This window comes from Cheilinus undulatus, linkage group 1 (genome assembly GCF_018320785.1).
Source record: "Cheilinus undulatus linkage group 1, ASM1832078v1, whole genome shotgun sequence".
NCBI lineage: Eukaryota > Metazoa > Chordata > Actinopteri > Labriformes > Labridae > Cheilinus > Cheilinus undulatus.
In genome coordinates, this window is record NC_054865.1 from 27309391 (window position 1) to 27331734 (window position 22344).

The window sequence follows — 22344 nt, forward strand, 5'->3', positions numbered from 1 at the left end:
CACAGTGAGGACAGTGAAGTTTATCCACACAATCACTGTCTTCTCTCTGGATTAAACTTTTATCTTTAGTAATCTGAGTGAGATTATTTTTTAACAATGGTAGACTGATCTTCTAGCTCCACACATAATTTGACCTTGGTTGGGTTCGCTCTTAAAAAGCACCTTGAAATTTCTAATCAATTATATACAGTAAATATTATTATTATTATTATTATTATTTTTAACCAAAACTCAAAATGTTGGATTTTTCTGTTTGGTTAACGATGAGTTCAAGAGAATTTTTTGTTAGTCTAGACAGACTAGATACAAAATGTCAAAATCCTGTTACTATACTGCCAGTGCTGTTTTTTAAAAACTGTATGGGGCACAACAGAAACAAAATCCACATCTTTCACCACTGGGATGCTTTCTACCACATTTAATGGCTAAACCAGTGTTTTAAGTGTTTCATTGTGAACAAAAAGTTGCCATGTCAGTAAGCATTAGATTTATAGCTTTAATTCTGCATGGTGTATGTCTTATTCTCCTTATCCTAGGAGAATTTGATAAATAGAATCGTAGGCAATAATGAAGAAATAGCAGGTTCCTGTTGCCAGTTGGTTGCATGATGACTTTTTCAAAAATGTCAAATGTAGAAGTGCTCAGGCTCATACTCTCATACTGTTGTCAGATGCATGACCTTGGTTAAGAAATAATGATGCACAGTGGGGTCATAATAGCTAACATAGGTAACAGGAGTATTTGCTAATTATTTTTAACAGGGTCTGAGATAGGTCAGTGATTGGCAGCAGCATTGATTGTGATGCATTGGTATTTTTTTGCAGAGTTAGGTAAAAAAGAAAAAAAATTACATTTATGGTCCTAAAGACAAAAAAAATGTACGCTCCTTAAAATCAGTTGAAAAATACGGAGCCCCTTAAGGGACATAGGAGAAAAATAAAATTTAAGGGAGGAAAAAAAAATTTAAGGGATTGAAAAAAAATGAAATGGGAGATTTTTTTTAAACAGTTTGCGAGATCTCGCAAACTGTTTAAAGTTTTTTTTTCCTCCCAATTTTTTTTCATGTCCCTTAAAAAAAATTTTTCTCCCTTATTTTTTTTCTCTTTCTCCATATCCCTTAGGGGCCTCCATCAAAAAAAGATACAAAAAGCAGAAAATAATGCCTGGAGGTTGATGTGAAGTCTACGGAAGCCCCAAAGGGCTACATTTTCACATATATTATTTACTCTGTTTTCTTGTAATAACGGGATAAATCAACTCATTATGAAGAGTATGTGAATATGTATGTGATATATATATATATATACCCCTACAGGGTCATATATATATGTGAATATATGACCCTGTAGGACTTCCGTAGAAATCATTTTCCAATTGGGCGTACAAAATTTACTTGTTAAATGTCTTTCTAAACTTTCTACATCACATCTCAGTTCCTGACACTTAACGAGCAAAATGTTGTTCTTTTTACCAGAAATCCAAGCCTTAGTTATACTTTTAAATCTTGAACTAAGATGTTTCTTTTGACTTATCTGGACGTTTTAGCTTGGATGAGAAATTTTTTTAAGAAATTGGGCAGATGCACTTGCATCTTCTGGGTTGTTTCAGTGGAGACGGGCCTCATGGCGCAGCTGCAGGGTGATGTGAAAGCTGAAGACAAGAGGGGGGAGGAGCAGAGGAGGGGGCAGAGGACAGTCATGGAGCAAGTGGCCGCACTTTGTTGGAGTAACTTCACGAATTCACGATGCAGACTGTCACAGCTTCACGGTGTTTGGATCTGTGCTTTGTTTTGTCCCTGCTCCATCCGTTTATCCTCGCTAGCCGGATTATGAGAGACACGGCGGAGCAGCAGAGGACCACCATCACTGGTGAGAACACTGTTAGTGCGCACGAGGAGGCAGGTAGCCACGAGGGACCCACTGCATGAACTTCTTCAACTTGAAAACATTTTGGAGGATTTTAAGAGAAAGTGAATTAAGCTGTAGCGCGTATGCTATTTTGAGATACTTAAATGAGTCGTTAATCATATGTTGGCATCAGGCGGTAATCCATTAGACTGAGGACTCAAAGTGTTAAGCTGTCTGAATCCATCTGGAAAAACAGCAGCAGAAACGTCACTGTCCCTGCCTGCTGTTCCACTGAAATCTGGCTGTAGTTTTCAAAATCAGTAGTAATAGCTTTCAGTAGTTTTCAAAAACATTTTTATTATTTTCTGCCGAACTCAGAGAAAGTTTATTTTTATTAAATGTAAAGCTGATTCAAGCTAGCTGCTTCGCTTCGATGCTCAGATGGACTTGGATAATATTAAAGCACCTGTTGAGAATTTTAACTGGTTATAAAACAGGGTGGAACTAATCCTTTGACAGCACAGTTGGTCCTACAAACACTGCACGACATTTTATTTTATTTTGGTCAATTAATTTGGAGTGAAACTATAACCAACACCACTGATCTACAACCTCTTCAAACACTCAAACATCCCGCCATGCCATTAGCATTGTGTTGCCATGGTGACAACAGAAGAGCTACTCTACATGAGCGTTTGTGTTTTTCTTGCAGGGCTGGGGGTGAAGGACCACTTGCAGATTGTTGCTCAGCACAATAGACTGCGCAGCCGGGTCAAACCCATGGCAGCCAACATGCAAAAAATGGTTTGTGGCATCTATTGTCCATTTCTTCTCTGCATGGTATGAATGCTGTTCCTTAAAGTTGAGTTTAAGGCAGTTTGACATCATCCATTTGTTATCTGTCTGAACTTTTGTGAAGAACGCTGTGGTGGTTTATTATCGCATTGTAGATTTGAATACTACAGGGTTTTGTCTGTCTCTGCAGCACATATTTTCTTTGGGTAAAGACTTCTGAAGACTGTAGACTGGGAGACAATTTTATTCCATTGCGTTGTAGTCTAACCAATGTTCTTCTGAGTAAAGACAAGCTAACAGAGCAAAGCAAAGACATGGAAAGGAGCTAATGGTAATGGTGAGAGTCAAGACCGCCCATTAGGGGGGATAAAGAGGAGCGCTTTCTCAGGCATAGCCAAACTGTGGGCCCATGGAGGTCAGCGAAATTCTGGTCCAATGTAAAATTAAGCCATTATAAAAATTGGCAGTGGCAAGTGGTAAAAACTGGTAAAAGTGCATACATGTGGCAAAAATGGGTGAAAAGGGGCAAAAAGAAGTGGCATCAAAGGGCAAGGAGCAGGAAAAATAGATTAAAAGTGGCAAAAATGGATGGAGCAGGCAAAAGTAGGTTGGGGAAAAAAGTGGCAAAAATTGATTGATAGTATAAAAAGTGGTAACATTGGTTAAAATGGGCAAAAATGGGTGATAACTGGCAACAATGGGCAAAAAGTGGCAGAAATTGGTTAAAAGTGGCAAAAAAAAAAAGGACAAGAAATGGCAAATGGTTTAAAAGTTAAAACAAGAACTTTTTATTCCTTGAAAAGCGGTGATTTTAGAGATACAAGGTTTTTCACACACACACACACACACACCCCCACTAGCAATGTTTGGCTTCTGATACAACAGAACTTATTATGTCAGAAAAGAACCAAACCAAAAGCTATCAGACTCTAGAGTTGTTAAAAAATGTATTGCAATGTATTTTGTCTCCTCTATTTGCAAAGCTGATGGATTGGCCAGATTTCATGTAGGTCATCTGGCAGATCCATCTCGCAAAGCTACAATCTACAACGTTTACACCCAGTCATAGAATTAACTGACCAGTCACCATTGTTTGAGGAGAACTATTCAATAGAGGTCCAGCCAAATTGTGCTAGTAGTCACATAATTAGTGAAATGGGGATCACCTGAGTGCAGTGAATGTGTCTCAAGTGACTGTAGTATAAAGACACCTGTGTCTGGGAGGGTCCAGTCACTGGTTCATCAGTATTTCTGACTACCATTACACCATGAGGATGTAAGAACACTGCAAGCAGCTCAAAGAAATAGGTATTGAAAAGTACAAGTCAGGGGAAATAAAGTCAGTCAAATGCATCATCAAGAAATGGATAGAATATGGCACATGTGTAAATCTGCTTAGATCGGGCCATCCTCACAAACTGAGTGAGCATGCAAGATGGGGACTAGTGAGAGAGGCCACCAAGACACTTATGACTACTCTGCGGGAGTTACAAGCTTCAGGAGCTGAGAAGGGAGAGACTCTGCATCCAACAACTCTTGCCTGGGTTCTTCACCAGTCAAAGCTTTATGGGAGAGTGGCAAAGAGAAAGCCACTGTTGAAGAAAACTCATTAAATCTTGAATAGAGTTCACCAAAAGACATGTGGGATACTCCATTGCCAAGTGGAAGAAAGTTCTTTGGTGATGAGACCAAAATGGTGCTTTTTTGGCCATCAGACAAGATGTGATGTTTGGTGGACTCCAGACATTGCATGTCACCACAAACACTCCATTCCCACTGTGAAGCAAGCTGGTGGCAGCATCATACCAAGGGGATGCTTCTCGGCAGCCTGCCCTGGAAGGCTTATAAAGGTAGAAGCTAAAATGGATGAAGCAAAATATATGAAAATCCTGGAGGACACTTATTCAGTCTGCAAGAAAACTACGGCTTGGGAGAAGATTTTTCCAGCAAGATAATGACCCCAAGCATTTTGTGAAACCACACAGAAATGGTTTAAAGATAACAAGGTGAATGTTCTGGAGTGGTTGAGTCAAAGCCCAGATCTGAATCCAATAGGGAGCTTGTGGCTTGACCAGATGTGCAAGCCTGATTGAAACCTATCCACACAGACTCAGAGCTGTGATTGCAGCCAAAGGTGCATCTACTAAATACTGACTTGAAAGGGGTGAATATTTATGCAGTCACTTATTTTACATTACATATTTTTATTAAATTGACATTTCTTTGTAGAATATGGTGTACACGTTGACATTAAAGAGTTTTAATGTAAAAAAAGTAAAACATTCAAGGGAGTGAATACTTTTTATAGACACTTCAGATGGGTTTAAATGTTCCCCACAATGTTGTTCAATGTCCCTGTTAAACAGAATATGAAAAAGCTTTAGAAGTCACAAATAAGGCACTTAAGCTTGTGTTGACCACAGACCTTATTTCTGGCATCTATCTAGAAATTCAAATGTCTGATAGGCTCTAAGACAATAGAACCAGAGATGCTAAAATGTTAACACATTTCTAGGTTTTAGGAGTATGAATCTCTATAGGAATGAATGAACATGGAACAGTCTCCCTGTTTAATCTTTAACCTGTGCAAGATCATGTAAGGGGTGCACAATCAATCTATTTTCTAGGAAAATTCCACATAGCAATGTTATAATTAGTAAGTTCTTCTATTACTGATAAAACGGAGTTTAAATGCGCTGAATGTGCAGCGATTCTACACACCAACTTTTGACTCAGGTATTTTTAATCCCTCTCTCCTCTAAACACTTCAACCTAATCCTCTCCCTATCTTATTCCATCTATTACTTTACCATACAGTTTTTATCTGCTCACTGTCTTCCATGTGATTATTACCACAAGGTATAACGACGGACATATTAAGAAACTCACAATGCAGCAGATATCCTCTGGCCCTAATATAAGGTTTGTACGAGGGCAGACTCTCAGTCTGTCATAGATTACATCCTCAAAGCCACCCGCGCAGACTGAGCCCCTTTTTTCTTCGACTGCTCTTCAGCCTCAGAGAACTGTTCTCTACTGATAAGGCTGTAATGAGAAAAAGACGATGTGGATAATCATTCTGCGTTCAAAACTCCGGTATTACAGGTAATTTCCCTGTGAAAGCCCTTAGAGGAGGCTTTGCTCAGCTCAAGAGGCATATTAAAGAGCTTTACTGATAAACGTTAAAAGGCTCAAGGCCTCGGCTGTGTTTGTGAGTCTGAATGAGGATTTTTCCGCTGAAGGATGAACCAGTTAGCATTATGATGAGATTGTGCTGAAGTGATTATAATATAGCCCTTAAGGCTTTACTCTCAGGGTTAGATAAAATACCAATACTTGAGGAATAAATGATGCTCCTCCCTTTCACACCCATTGCCTTGCCTGCAAATTTTTCTTCACTTCTTCAGGCAAATAATTATTAAGAGGTAATAAAACTACTTTAAGACACAGATATCAAAGTTCAGTAATAACTTTGAAGATATAAATCTTTAGTTATGCAATCATCAATTTCTTCCTGAAATTCCTAAGCTTTGATACTTTACTGTAATGTTGCTGAGGTGAAAATTAAACATACGGGGGTTTATTAATTAAGCTTATTCATCTTAGAATAATAAAGCCACAAAGTTTTTATTCAAGCACATACAGCTGATTGATAGTGGAAACTAGTCTTTTATTAGAAACACCCATCACTGCAAATCTAAGAAAATGTGCCACTTAGAGCAGTGTTTACATAGTTGCACACAATAAGAGTGTGTCTGTGTTTGTTGAACCTGCTGTAGTCTACCAGCTGTGCCAAAGTGTCTCCCTGCATGTTTCTCGCTTACTGGCTCCCCTGAAAGGATTAAGATGGAAAAGAAAACACTAATGTAATCAGAGGAATGGCATTCATGCCAAAAAGAGTTTTTCTTCCCATTCACTCTTAATACAAAATGACCCTCATCCCAGATTCACAGAGAAACTTCAAGTATGATAGACTCTCTAATAACTTATTTTTATGTTGAAAGGAGTTGTGATGCAAATGTCTAATTTAAGATTCTTCATGAAATTACATAGCTATTTTGCTGATTCATTATTTTGATTAATCATGAAAAATATGATGGGTTTATAATATTTATATACAGTTTGTCTCATTTGTTATAGAATTTTTTCAAGGGAAAGTTTTTCAAGTTTCTGTACATTACAGGTATAGTCTTAGTGAGTTTTTGAATGCCAATACTGAAAAATACAGAGGTCTAAAATGTGTATGTTAGTCAGAAGTTACAAAAATGCATTTTATTCTTACATACTTAAAACATCATTTCTATGTATTTTTAAGTATAGACATCCGCTGATGGATGGTAGATGAGATACTGCCTAAGAAAACTGACTTTATGTGGGGCAAAATTGAAATTTTCTATTGTATGTTTCACTGTAATTATTGATTATTAATAGTAAATGTATTTATTTTAATAATATTTATTGTCTTAAAAGGAGTGGAATGAGAAGTTGGCCTTACTTTCCAAGGAGAGAGCGGCATCGTGTCACACAGATTCTTCCCCTCAACACTCCTCACCTGTCGCTCACGTTGGCTGGAACACACATCTTTCTGCATACGGTGTCAACTCATTTTCTGACGTCATTGACTCCTGGTTTGAGGAGGGAGACGAATTTCTCTATTTGAGTGGGCAGTGTAGTGAAAATGCATCCTGCCAGCACTACACACAGGTATTTGCTTTATCTATCTGTCTGTATGTATTTAGGTACAGTATGTCAAAGCACTGATGCATTATGTCTTTCCCTCTTTTGTTGTCTCTTGTTGTGTAGATGGTGTGGGCCACTTCAAATCAGGTGGGCTGTGCCACCCAGCTGTGTCTGAGAGAAGGAGACCTCTGGGAGATATTTGTTTGTGCATATTATCCTGGGTAACAACCTCTCACTTTTTGTAAAATATATAGTGAAATTAAACTGAACAGACAGTCTTAAACATGTCTATCTGTGTTCCAGCTTTCAAATATCTATGAAAGATTTAAAGAAAAAAGAAAGTCTGTGCATGTTGGGAAAGGGTGATTATGATGCATATCATAATCCATGTTCAATACTGCTTTCCAGGTAGTTCTTGTACAGGTGGTGTTTAACTGAAATAATTCTGCAGCATCTGTGAATAAGAATGCTCTAAAAACAGGTCCCTCTTCTGTAGGAGGATATGACATTTGAAACAGTAGATTTCCCTCACCCACCATACCACAACCAATTGTATATATTGTATCTCTTATCTCCTGTATTTTGCTGTTTATATTTGCGTTGCTGCAGGGGTAACTGGGAGGTCAATGGTCAGCTTGTGACACCCTACAAGACCGGGCTGTACTGCTCTCTCTGTACCTCCTCCATGTCTGGCTGCTTTAGACTGTGGGACCATGTGGGTGGATTATGTGGTAAGACTATAAATGTATATGTTTTCAGTATATCCTGAATATTTAAATATTTTTTGCATGTCCAGCCATTTCAAGGTTTGTTTATTTTGCATGCTTTATATAGAGTATGTGTAAGCAAATTTTGCCCCCCTTGACGCTCAGAATATTTAGGGTGAGAACATTCAGTGAAGTTTTACTATCAGCAAAAAAGTTGTGTCAAGGTTAACCCCTTATGGCCTGTTGTATCATATTTGATACATACTTTTATGAGACCTCTATCTAATCAATATGATCAATCAATTACTCAAAAACATGTTGAATACAATCTGATGAATGATAAAAATGCCCTCCAGTGGATTATCAGGAAAAAGGCCTGATGTATCAGATGTGATGCAAAAAATATTTTTGTGAAATTTTATGGCACCTTTTCTTTTTTGGATTTATGTAGAACGTTAAATAAACATCTCATCTCCAAAAAACAAGAATTTTCTGGCTATTACTGCATTATCAGGCTTTAAGGGGTTAAATGTAAAACCTTGTTTTTTTTTGCTTTACTAAGTGGTTTTAAAGAACACAAAGGAACTTTAACTGCTTGACTTCAAAATATTTCAGCATACCCATTGTTCTCCCAAATTCCATTTCTACAACTCTGCCATCAATGTGAGTTTCATTTGAATTACACATAAAGAATAGTGCCACAACTGCTACAGAAACCCAAAGTGGACAATTGTTTCTTCATGATCTCAACATATGTATCCCTTCATCTTGAGATAACAGAGCTGAGTTCATTCTCAAAAAAAAAAAAATTAAGTCATTAGCACTATACAGCTGGCTGTTATCCTGAATAAACATATGTACATAAGTCCACATGTTGAAAAACCAACTGAAATTTACTGATCATCATGAGGAAAAGGAGTAAATAAAATGTTTGGATTCTTGGCCTCATAGAGCTTCAGTCTGCAGACAGAAGATTAATTCACCGATGAATTTGTAAGTTTTTGTTTTTAGGTCATAATAAACACAATGTCTAGATGTTTAATTTGCATTGTGAATCTTTGCATGTGCTTGTGTGTGATGTGCGTGCATGCATTTGTTCTCAGAGATCCCAAAGAATCCGTGTCGTATGAGCTGTGGTCATAACGGCCATCTCAACATTTCATCCTGCAAGTGCAAGTGTAACCCTGGTTTTACCGGACGCCTCTGCCAGGGTAAGAGTATTCGTATCAAGACAGAAGTGTCAGTCTTATTAGGTTATTTAAAGCAGACAGCAAGATTTTGCTGTACTGAGTGTTTTGATGTTTTTCAGTGCGATGCAGTGTGCAGTGTGTGCACGGTCGTTTCAAAGAAGAAGAATGCTCTTGTCTGTGTGATGTTGGCTATGGTGGAGCTGAGTGTGCAGGTGAGACCAGCGTGCTTGCAAAGCAAGTTTATATTAGTGTGAAGTGATAACCATGTCTGGGGACTTGCCTAACCTTAACCTTTAGGGTTTGGGTCTCTAACCCTTACCCTCTTTGGGTTTCCCTCAGTAAATTTTTATTTTTACTCAAAATTCTGCTGTCGTGAGAAATAGCCACTTACCATAACCTCTGACAACAAGCAGAAACTATACATCATTTAGTAAGTCATTCTGCTTCTTGCTTGGGTAATGTACGTCACTTCCAGAGTTCTGCAACAGAAGAGCTCAAAACACCCCACCATAGAGGTCTGCAGCCAGATCCTCTTGAATTAGTGTGAAGAAATTAGTGAGTTTTTGGTAGAAAGTTGCAGCATTATTTTTAATCTAGAGGCCTGAATGCCTGAACTATAGATACTGCAATTCAGACAAGGTAGACAAGGAAAGTTTCCAAGTTCCCAATTAAGGATAACAAATTCTATGGTTTTTGGTTTAATCAACATACCAACACATACTGAACTTTTTGCTTACCGTTACACCTCTAGCATACTTCCATACATTGTTAAGGGTTTTGTCTTTACAGAAAAGGTGCAGTTTCCCTTCCACAGCTGTGACGTGATGATAGATGGCGACTGCTTCATGGTGTCTTCAGAAGCAGATACTTATTATGGAGCCAAGAGTCTCTGTCAGGTGAGAGACAGGTGTGTGTTGCCCAGGAAAAAAATGAAGATAACTGCAGCTTCAGCATCAAACCCCCACATATCTTATTGTCTTATTTTTCACCTTTCTGTTGTTTGAACCACCAGGGGCAAGGAGGTATTTTAGCTCAAATCCACAATCAGAAAGTTCAGGACATCCTGGCGTTTTATCTCAGCCAGCTGGAGACAAGCAACGACGTCATCAACAACGACTTTGAGACACAAAACTTCTGGATTGGTATAAACTTTTAGCTTGCTCACCCAAATTATTTAAAAGTATGAGTGTTGTTTTTTGACACTACAGAGCAACCAGATTAGGCAGCAGACTCTGCTGTCGCTTTGAGCAGATGTAGTAGCAGGTGGAGGTTATGGAGATGCTGCAGGGATAAAAACAGCAATGTTTTTGCTCTGCAGGTTTGACATATAAGCCTTTGAAAGACTCATTTCGCTGGGACACAGGAGAGATCGCCAGATTCAGCAGCTTTGCCTTTGGGCAACCTGACAACCAAGGGTAAGAGACACATTTACTCACAGACGTTCGCCACTGCAGAGCACATCATAAAAAAGGAGGGCTTAGTGCAAACACAGACACGCACACATAAAACACACCACATGAAGGGTAGAAAATTACTTTGTAGGGGGGAGCTCCAAGCCTTTTTATATCTGCAGCTATATCTTTCTGTGGATCTACTGTATGTCTGACTTTAAGATCATTTATTAGTGATTGCTGTAAAAAAAAAAAAAAATCTTTCATTTGTTTTCATCTCTGAAATGAAGATTTTTGAAATGAAAATCTACAAAGTTATCAGTCATAAATTCTTTTTTAAAAGCTTACAACAAAAGGCAGTGATGTTGGGTGCTAACCACTAGATGTCGATATCTATCTATCTATCTATCTATCTATCTATCTATCTATCTATCTATCTATCTATCTATCCATCCATCCATCCATCCATCTAAAAAACTATGTTTCTATATATATATTGTCCATCAACTTTACATGAAACTTTTTTTTAATTGCCTGAATCTTAAAATGTGCAGGAGAAACATCAGTATTCAGTCTCTTATCCCTTCTTTTCTGTATCTAGTTTTGGAAACTGTGTAGAGCTGCAGGCATCAAGTGCCTTTAACTGGAATGACCAGCGCTGTAAAACACACAACAGATACATCTGCCAACACGGTAAGGCTCTTTCTAAGTGAGTGGATGAAAGTTAAGTTTGGATAGTTGAGACTTTTTCTTGACATTTTTATGGCACAAAACCAACAAAACTGCACCCATATCGCAGTGTAACTGAACAGAAATAAAACAACCTAAGAAAAATGTGTCCAGAATATGAGATCCTACAAATCTAAATATGAGAAATATCTTGACTGATGTGGAACTAGAGCCATACAGATTATTGTTAGCCTGATAGCATAATTGCCTAAGTCATTTTTTGGCCAAATTGTGATATCTACCTAACTATACTCTCCTAAAAATGCTGATTCATTCTGCCTTATTTTTTTGAAGACATTGAAATATAACTAATTATGTTGAGGCTAACGTCACACAAAAAAGCTTCTAAAGCCCTATTCACATGGGATTAGTAAAGTCTGAGTCTGTGTTTTTAGAGTAAAAAGCCCCGCAGTAAAAATTTCAGGGTAAATTAGCCGCCATATTTCAGCACACACATTGGTTGACAGGTAATACTAATCCCTTGTGAATCTGCATCTCTGTAATTTAGCTCAGGATTTCAGTATGTTTTACTGTCCAGTAGGCTTTTTTCTGCTCCTTTCTCTGATTGAAAAAAATAATAGAGGCCATGTAGGAGATTATCTACAAAGTTTGACACATATGACTTACAGTATTATTGTGCTTCTCTCTCGGTTCGTTTCATCTTATGTTTAAATTTACTTAATTTTGCTTGATTTACATATTAACTTAAACCCTAGTTTCTTTTTTTACACAAGGCAGTGCTGAATAATGGCACATGCAGGCCTCTTAGTTGAGTTGGTGAGCAGTCCCCCTCTCACTGGCTAATTAGTTGTAGTACCTGTGCACCAATCCAGATTCTCAGTTGGCTGCACTGCACAGCTGGATGGCATTAGCTTGAGAAAGCACCTCTCACCAACATACGAACCACTCATACACCTCATTCTCACAGAATAGAAAAGTAACTTTACACACAGGCCGTATCCCAAATTGTTTATTTATCAGTCCTTGGCCCTCAGTCTTCAGTCAAACCAGAAGTAGTTTCTTATCCACCATTTTAAGGACCATTCCAAAGACCCTTAGCTGGTCTGAAGACTGAAGACCGAGGACAGATGACTGAGATTTGAAGACCGATGAGCAGAGACACATGAGAGCAGGCTTCCTGGAACTCTTTCTAAGACACGCCCCCTTATTGGATATCACTCTCTGATTAAACGCTGCTACACAGTCGACGTCAACACAACTCTGTTTATACCAGACGATAATGGACACAACCAGAACAAAAACACCAGTAGTTTAAAAGACTCAATATCTGATAGACTGGGATTTAAAACGTGTTTAATAAGTATTTATAGTGAAATATTGAAAATAAATTTAATAAAATATATATTAAAGAGTGAATCAGTATTGAGTTTAATATTTGATTTGTTTTCTAATTCACCTTCAAACATAAAACATGTTAAAAGCACATAAAATCAGAAGATCCAGATTTAAATCTTTCCTTTAGTTGTCAGTTATTTCTGTTTATTAGATTATGAAGAGAATCAAAGACAGTAGCAGTATGTCTGTCAGTAAGAAACACATTTTAAATCCATTGTGGGGTCAATAAAGTTTCTATCAGTATGATTGTTAGTGAGCGTCAGGTTTGATCATTAGCCTGTGGATTGACTAATAAGGCAAATGAATGATTTTATAATAAAGCATTTTCTGGTAGAAAGAGTGCACGTTTTTTGATACACTGCAGGCTTCTCTTCATGTTCAGGTGTTTGTGATCCCACACTGAGACCAAACACTGTAAATGTGGAGATTTGATTAGAACAAATACAGTACAAATGTATGCAGACACAATCATCTGTTTATGCCTCCTGACAGCTGAAAGATGATCAGCCCCGCAAAAAGACCAGACATGCCATACAAATGGAGTCATTTTAAGACGTTAGTCTGATCAGTGCTTTGTCAGGTTTGGTGAAACCACATAGAAAGAGGAACTAGTGACTTTATTTTCTTACCATAGTTGACAACTACAGGTTCAGCTTCGGGATAATTCTTTTGCACCCACAAGTAGATTTGTTTTGCAAGGTTGTTGGACTGTGTTGTGTTTGAAAGTAGGTGTTTTGGAATTTACAGACGGCTGTGTACATTTTCAAGGTTATTCTCTGTTTACTGTAGTGTGTTATTTACTGTGGTCCTCTCTTGCATCACAAAATAGATAAAGCTTGGACTCTTAGGTATGCATCAGAAAAACTGTATCTGTTTAAAAAACAGATCAGTGAAAGAAGTCAGTAGGCTTGGGCATCATAAAATTCAGGTAGAAAAGAAATTCAATGTTGAAGGTCAAGAGTGTGTAGAAATTGGTAAATAAAGCCCATACTTACAGATTTCAGTGACACAGAATTGAGTAATATTTTATTAGCTGCTGATCTCAGTCCCCAATCAACTACACAAACTTCTGAACAGCAAAACTCCCACCTAGCTATCCCCATTGTTTTACTAAATTGTGTTGCACAAGAGTCAGAAAGTAACCTGACATGCCAGCTGGACTGATTCATATATCCATCGCATGGGATGTATTTTGCATCCAACTGGGCAACTGCCCTTAGTCTGTGTTAAAAAGGGCTCAACGTTTGAAAACAATTTTGGATGAATCTTCTGTCTGTCCCATTTAAGAAGTGCCAGTCAGGGCAACAAAACACATGACATAGTAGACATGTGCTGTCCACTGGCGTAAACTTCATAAGACAAGCTTGAGAGGCAAATATTATTGTTATTCACTATCAATTAATTCTGATGTCATGTTGTCATGTGATGAAATAATTTCATGTTATGAAATTTTATGATTTGTTTTACTACAAAATAATGCAAATGATGTTCAGAGCAAAATCAAAAATGCTCCCTGACTCAGTACAGAGGTTCTTTTCAATTCAAGAGAGTCCATATAATCTCAGAGATGTTTGTAAATTTACTGTACAAAAAGCTAAAAAGGTTATTAAGAGGAGAGATGTGTTTCTATTGTTGGAGTTAAATTCTGGAGTGATGACAATATAAATTTAAAAATATATCATTCACTTTTGGTTTTCAAGAAAATGGGTTGTAAAGCTATTTTTGAAGCTTACAAGCGTGATTGATTATCTGTTGTTAGCTTAAATAGTTGAAAATATAGGATAGTTTATGTCATTACTCAACACATGACTATTGATTTTGTTTGAAATGTCTATACGGTGTAAAATGTTTGGAGTTGTGTTATGATTGAATAAAACTAGACCAAACTGAAACTAAACTGTGGAGCTAGTTGATTAATCCAACTCTTGGCAAAACCAGACAAGAGAAGAGCAAAATCGTCTTCCACCAAAAAAACCCTTCAGTGCAGATCTTTGCTGTTCTTTTAATAGAGAAAAACTACTATAGCTTTCATTTGAGCTAATTGCTCCACTGGTTGCCATTGTTTACTGGCTTGCAGTACTGCTACACCCTGCCCATGGCTACTCTCTCTTTCCCCTCAAATGACGCTGATTGGTCCATTAATTCTCAGACCAGACACAGTTGTATCAAATTGAAATGAAAGAAGGTAAATCTGCCTGATGACATAAAACCTCCTTTGGCTTTCCAAGGCTACTTAAACCTACCACACTACATTGACAAAAAATGTATTGTGATTTTACAACAAGCTATGCAAAGGCTGTCAGTTCAACATGACACAGGGGAATCAAGATATTTACTTTAATCATTTTGCTCTGAAATATCAACAGCATAACATCATTTTGACACATAAACTTAGGCTTTGATTGGTTACAGCCCTCTGTGATGTCTTCAGTGCAGATAACTTTAAAAAAACATTGTAAAAATGACAAAGAATTCAAAGGGCATTGCATATTATACTTGTTGTCTTATCAGAGTTTGACCTGCCAACTGCTGAGGGAATAATGTTATTTTTTGTGTTAAAATAATGAATAAGATTGCCAGAAAACAAACACATAGAAGTTAAAGTGGCTAAAACCAGTAAGCTGCAGACTCAGGCCATCAGTTTGACACCGCAGCTGATTTTTTTACTCTGTGGTCTGAGTCACCGTTTAACAAAGAAACATCACTTAGCTGTCACTCATGCTTTAAACCACTTTTTATTTATTTGGACAATAATTATTTTTGCAAATTTACAAAGAGCTTCCTCTCACCCTCTGTGCTCTACTGGGCAAAAGAATTGACTTGTTTCACAGCCTCAGTCTCTGATAATAACTGCAGAGTGGAGGGTTAAATGTTAATCCAGTGTGTCTGTTAATGATGTGCACACAACGCTGAAATCTCTCTGTGATCCTGCCCACACATTTAAACATTACACTCAGTCCAAATCAATGACACTTGGTGCTCTGCCATCAGAGCCTCTGAGCGATTGATTGGGTGAAGAATAAGATAGTGGCAGAGTGCTAGTTTTGTTCTGCTTATTGTGTCTTTTGGAGTGGTTGATGTGTAATCTGTTATTGATCACTCATAGCTAAAGATCTTTTTTAAATGCCTGCTATGTTGCTACAACATTTTTGATAACATATTTGATTGAACAGCTTTACCTCTTAAAGATCTTGATGTGTCGCCCTGTTTTAAAGTTTGTCTGTGTGTATAAGCAACAAAAAATAATTAAAAAACAAAACATTGTTTCAAGATAATAAAAGGCTTGTGAAGTCTAAATCTTTAGTAGAATTCACAGCCCGTCTCTCAAACAAGGGGTACACCAGCGAAGTGTAATATTGTGAAATACATTCAGATGATTGAATGCTTTATCCCAATTCAGCCTCTATTGCTTTGTTGTGTTAACTGGCAATTAAATTAGCTTAATTGATTTAATTTAAATGTTTATTTCAATCATGTAAAAACAGCAAAATGATAACATATTCAAAAGTACATGTGCAAAAAAATGAAGAGCTAAAAGAGAGCTATGATTTGGTTTACACATTTTGAAAGGGTTAGCAATAATTACAAAATTTGTTAATCTCATCCTTCTCCATGAATTGGTAATCGTTAGTTATTTAGTTTCTTTATTAATCTAATGCTGCATCATAAATGACTGCCTTGGACTTGTTCTTTCATATTGATCACCAATATGTAATATAACAAAATGATTAAAGTTTTTAATCATTATGAATCACAGATTTCCTTTAGTTAATCCAACACTGCAGATTTTTCAACTGGAACAGTTGAGTAGGCTGACTCAGGATTTATAATACAAACTGCTGCTGTTTCTGTTTTCTTTTATTTTCCTTTTCTTTAAACAGTGATCAGTTTCCAAGAAATCAGTAACTTTAATGTGTGTTTTTATTTCCTTTACAGCTGCAGAGCACATTGCTAAGTGGGAGGAATTCAGGTGACCTGGATTTGCTATGAACTAAATGTGCAGGAGATATTGCCGAAGTTATCTGCATGTTTCATCCTTTTATGGAACACAGGCCACTGTAGTTTAGATGTACTGTATATACTGTACATGTATTAATATTAAATCTTGAATAGTTTATTATTAAAAAATTGAGAGTTACCTAGAAAACGATTGTTTTATTCTTTGCATTTCCACTTGGGCTACCATTCACTGCTCACATACTTTCTCTCCCCTATTGTATTTCTTCCAATCCCTGGCCTTTCTCTGGCCTCAAAATCCCTTACAGTAGGTTTGCCATCGCTAAAGGATGAAATTTCTGTTAGTGCTGTTAAAGGAGTAAGAAAAAAACGGCCAAGGCCTTATACTGTTTCTCAGTGGTGCCTTGAAAATGCATCATTATTTTAAAGATCAGTGTGGACAGTAAATTAAAAAGAGAGATGATCAGAGCTCAGGTTTTGTGTTTATTCAAAGCTAAACATAAGGTATATGTGAACCGTTATAAGCCGTCATTTGTCACCATGATGAATGGTGTTGTAGAAATTGAGCATACAGCATTAGTTCAGGCAGGCCACGATGTCAAATCATGCTGCCTTACTGCTAGGCTGCTCTCGCTGCAAGCTGCTCTTGCAACCCTCCTCCACACCAGCTCCTCTTTTATTCTACTTCTTACTTAATTAATGCCATTCTGTTGTCATTGATGCCTGCTTTGCTCAGGGTTCTGCTTCTTCTCTCCCTGCCTAAAGCTTTCCTTATTGGCAGGAACATATGCTAATCCTGCATAATATTTTCCACATTGGCTCATGGAAGGGCAGGGGAAACCCACAACAGGTGTATTGCCAAACATAAATAAAGCATACGTGCTAATTAATAATTGCCAATAAAGAAAGATTTAGAGCTGCAAATCATGCGTGTTTCTTGACAAAGTGGTCCTGACTGAGCTCATATTTATTAAGTACTATACCCAATGTCTTTCTTGTTTTCAGCTTTTTAGCCATGCTGTCTTGTGATAAAGCTTCAGAGAAAGGAAAATTATATACATCCAAAACTAGAACATCTGTATAATATGTTGTCGTGTGTTGGTGTGTGTAAAAATATATAAGTTTAGGTAACACTTGTACACAAGACCTCACTCACAACCACCAACATCATTTATGTCACCCTTTCATAAACCATATTTTAAAAAATGTTTTTTACCTGTTGATGTGAAAACCATTCAATCCAGGTTAAACGTTTTTGTCAGCCAAAATCCAGAATTAAAAAATCCCCACTAAAGCTCACTAAGAACACCTCCCTCAAAGTGATGCTCTTTGGTTGTGCTTTTTCGCGGGTGGTTTAATTTGGAAAAGGTCAATGACTGTGTAATATCCGCCTTCAGGTCCAACACCCTGCTGCCCTCTGAGCTGAGCAGAGAAAGACCCTGCCAGGTGGTAGATGATGATACACTTGGAGGGAAGAAAGGGAGAAAGGCTTCAGATAATGGGGTCAGACCAGCATGCATAGCTGCAGTAAAAGTGTGCAAATGAATAAGACAGGGAAAATGTCACAGGTTGAAACATCTTGGAGTTTTTCAGCAACAAACTTCACAGGCATGTTTTGGGGACCTCTGAGACCAGTATAAACTTGTCTTAAAGGGGTAAAATATGTTACCTTCAACTGAATAGTTTATCTTTAAATTTTGATCTCTTTGGGGGGTTACATTTTTGTTTTGGCCAGTTTATATGAGGCAGCAGGGGTTGATTTATATTGTTTTATCCATCAGTCCACTCATGTATCCAAGGAAAAATCTCAGACTGCATTGACAGCATGTCAATAAATGCCTCATCTGACACCAACCCAATGCTAGTGCTCAGTGGTATTAAAATGACTAGTTATTCAGTAATCAGTCTTCTTCCCTATGGTCTTGTTTGCTTTTGTAGGCCATAAAGGTGGCATCAACATAAAATTCAGTCTGTGACACAACAAGCTAACCACCTAGCAGGGGCTTTAAATGAGACAAAACATTTTTAGCATCTATTAGCTCTTAAGTAAACTTTTTTGCTGATGTGCTGGCTCATACGTTTAAGTGTTTGCGTGTGTGGGTTTGAGTGTGCACAGTGAATGTGCGAATCTTTGCGATGTTGTGTCGCTTCCTGCTGGTCTCATGGTGCCCCCCGATAAGCTGGTGCTACAGAGGGGTTCAGAATGGCGCTAGTGGCAGTGGAATTAGCTTCCATTGTCATGATAATGACAGTGATACTCTTGCCCCATCCCCGACTCAGACCAGCCATTGTATGGAAACAGGAATGCAATTTCTCTTGCAGCGGCACCCGACAATCCTCTGTGAGAGTGAAAGGTCCCTAAATGACTCTCCATTCAGCCGAGGCTGCAGGGCCAGCAGCCAATTAAAGTGGGAGCAGCGGCACAGCGCCATCCTGAAGACCTTAAGCTGTCTCTAAACACACACATTAAGTAACACAAAAACACACATACACACACCCATTAGACATTGTATTCTCCTTTTAAAAAGAACATCTAATCCCCTAAACTATCTTTCTCCTTACAGCAATAATTCTTCTGGGAGCACAGGCAGTCTGCACTAAATAACACAAGAGCTTTATTCAGCACAATATGTACACATACTCAAGAACATGAGTTATTGATTTGAAAAAGCTTAAATACTGGAGTTGGGAGACAGATTCTGAGAAAAGTGCTGTCTCTTGTCTACTGCATCCATCCTGGGTGAACTCTCCTGGTGTGTATGGTATCAGACAGTCTCCACTTATCTGGCAGGTGAGGCAGAGTCACGATGGAAGGTGAAGGGTTTTAAAAGTGCTCACGAAACCAAGCTGTGAGATGCGAGCTTTGGGACTCTGAGAGCTGAGAAGAGGCCTATTGCTGGTAAGTTTAAGAGACAAACAACAATAGCTCACAACAGCATCAGGACAAGATAAAGTTGAAATAAAAGAACTAAATACAGTGTTATACAGCTAATATGCTAATGTTTTAAAGTATTTCTTAAGGGCATATTAAAGATAAAATAATTACACAATTACTAGATGTTTACTCATTTTACTTATCAACCAATGTGGGGAAGTTTTCACTCATAATTCATCATTACTGCATGCCTACATTAATCCAAAGTGCTTGTAACATTTGCAACAGTTTGTGGCTGGTAAATCATAAAATGTTTAAGGTTCTAACTCAGCTTGAGGCCTCTTCTTATCCCTATATCTGGTTTCTGAAACCTTTTCAAGCCTGACTACAGCAGTATGAAGTACCCCCTTGCCATGGTCCCAATGTTGGCTGGGTGGTCTGTCTTGGAAAAACTCTGGTAGATAACTTTGCACTGCCGGTTCCTTCACTCTCTCTTGCTGAGCAGCCAGTTCTAGTCAACAGGCACTGCATCAAACTTTTTTTTTTGTTTTTTTTTTACAATTTACTGCCATTTGAAGTCCATCATCTCATTCAGACTAGCCACCACAGTGCTGCTGCAAATGAGCTTGCAGGCTCTGTGTCTAATGCTCAGTCAGCTAGCTCCAGGCGCTGATGTTAGCTTCAGGCTAACTTCAGTCAGTCATTGCATTGATGGTGCAAAAGTTGAGAGTAATTGTAGCCGATAGTTTTCCTCTGTGCTGCTGTGCCAGGCTTACTGGGATACAAACATTGTGATGCCAGAGGAGACCCACCTTGCCACAGATTTTCAAGAGTTACAGCAGCTCCGTCATACTGTAAAATATGTAAGACTTTCAAAAGATTAGTTTAATTATATGTAGTGTGACATTATAGACACCTTGAAAATGTTTAACCCTCTATTACTTAAATTAAACACTGTTAAATTTGCTATGTTTTACTTTATTATAGAGGTGTGACTTTACCTGAACAACCTGGTTGAAGATCTATTCTCATGTTTTTCCTGCCAATCAGGAAAGATCATATTTTACTGTACAGCTCCTCAGTAGCTAATCAGTACTATTTACTTGAGTAGATTAATACACCAGTACATTTAATTTTCTAAAAGTAAATTTTAACCAGAGTAAGTGTACTTTTACTTGAGTGCTTAAGTTGTGTACTTTTTCCACCTCTGGTTGTAGCGTGGCTCACTGTGGGCTCAGCTACTCTAGATGCTCACCTTAAAGCATTTTCATCTTCTGGTGTGTCTGACTGAGCTGTGGGCCTTTCAAGCACTTACCCTTCAGCTTTAGGATATTTAGTAATCCTCACACAGGTAATGAGCTTTGCCATCTCTCCTTTCATTCATGCTTTCCACAGATAGATGACACGGCCCCCGTTACTGTGCAGAACATCTGACTGCAGGTTTGGTGTTGGGTGTGGTTTGTTCTGTGGAGAGTATGGAGAGCACAGCCTGTGTTTTCTTGTGGGTAGTGGGTGGGTTTGTTTGCCATTTTTCCTGGTTGTCCCTTGGCTTTTTTGTCTCTGTTTTGCCTTTTATGTTTGCTCTATAGTGTGTGGATATCCACAGTTTTGTGGAATTCAATGTGCTGTTTTGGCTCCACTTGGTGGTGGAGCCAGCTGCCTTGCCATCCAAATGGTTCAAGCTCTCTTAAATATAAAGTGTGAGGCTCAATGATGCTGAAGCTTTTACATAGATTTGGCTTTTCAGTGATTTATGTTGTCAAATGGGTGATTTGTATGACTTAATTTGAGTTTGTTGCATTTTGCTTTGTAACATATAATGTTCCTCTCTATCGGGTTATTTGTTTTAGGGTGTCTTTACTTTGCATGTGTTTGGATTCACCATAATTGTATTTCAGTTGTACTGTATGCCTGTGTTTGTTTGTATTAGCTCTGCTAACTTACCTGGAGGTGTACCATAAAGTGAGCTCAGGCTTTCTTTTTAGTAAGTAAACTGTACAAAGCTTTAAGCTTTAGTTAGATGTCTGGTGTAAATGAAGCAGGTTGTAAACTTTCTCTGTGAACCCAGGCTTCCTGCTTCAGGCTGTGTGTAAATGTTCAATGTTAATGCAGCAAGAAAAATGACACTGCCTAATGCAAGGAGAGGAACACTGCAGACATATTTTTCTTCATTATAAAAATTTTTAGTCTTGAAAAAATAAATATTTGGTCTTTTATAATGTGTCCTGGTCTTACTATGCTCTTGTGAGGCCTGAATGTTGACTGATGGCCACTACACCACTGCTTTTACAGGCTCTTGGCATGCTTTTCTGGGTCTGATCTGGCTCACCGCTTACGGGGTGCCCAGGACCCGATGGGCTGGTCCAGAAGCCAGGGGCGACCTTGTGCATTATGGAGAGGAGGTGGGACAGTACCTGGAGAGATGGTGCCACATGCTGCCACAGTGTCATTAATAACTGATCTGAAGTTTTTAAAAGTAGATTAGATTAGCTTTAAACTCATTTTTGCTTCACACCTCAGTGATTTCATGTTGTGTATTTAGCTACTTCCACATTAAACAGCATAGCAATTATATTCAGTTCTTTGTGTTTACCTTTCATGTCCTTAAACCTTGCTCCAAAAGCCTGAAGGAGTTTTACAGACTCACCTACATATTCAGACATCAGCAGACTTTTGTTCTTGTGGTATGGGAATTAAATAGCGTTTCCCTTTTCCCTTGCCAAACTTTGATTTCACATTTGAATGCTGACAACTGAGTCACTGTTAGGACCTTGCAGCTTGACGCTGAGCTATGAAGAATGGTAATAATCCACCATC

The 22344-nt window shown here is 38.1% G+C and overlaps 1 protein-coding gene across 1 annotated transcript; it reads left to right on the forward strand.

The window, feature by feature from the left end:
• The first annotated feature begins 1680 nt into the window (after nucleotides 1–1680).
• On the forward strand, nucleotides 1681–16804 carry LOC121511667 (C-type lectin domain family 18 member A-like). Its single transcript, XM_041790399.1, has 12 exons — nucleotides 1681–1868; nucleotides 2560–2651; nucleotides 7113–7346; nucleotides 7446–7543; nucleotides 7932–8053; nucleotides 9133–9240; nucleotides 9339–9431; nucleotides 10009–10115; nucleotides 10232–10361; nucleotides 10538–10634; nucleotides 11212–11303; nucleotides 16632–16804. Exons 1-12 carry the CDS (start codon nucleotides 1745–1747, stop codon nucleotides 16667–16669), a joined length of 1335 nt encoding a protein of 444 aa, XP_041646333.1. The 5' UTR covers nucleotides 1681–1744; the 3' UTR covers nucleotides 16670–16804.
• The last annotated feature ends 5540 nt before the right edge of the window (nucleotides 16805–22344 follow it).

Coding starts and splice junctions, on each gene's coding strand:
- LOC121511667 (XM_041790399.1), top strand. CDS start 1,745: ATGCAGACTGTCACAGCTTCACGGTGTTTGGATCTGTGCTTTGTTTTG. Junction 10,362..10,537: donor GACACAAAACTTCTGGATTG/GTATAAACTTTT, acceptor TTTGCTCTGCAG/GTTTGACATATAAGCCTTTG. Junction 11,304..16,631: donor CAGATACATCTGCCAACACG/GTAAGGCTCTTT, acceptor TTTCCTTTACAG/CTGCAGAGCACATTGCTAAG.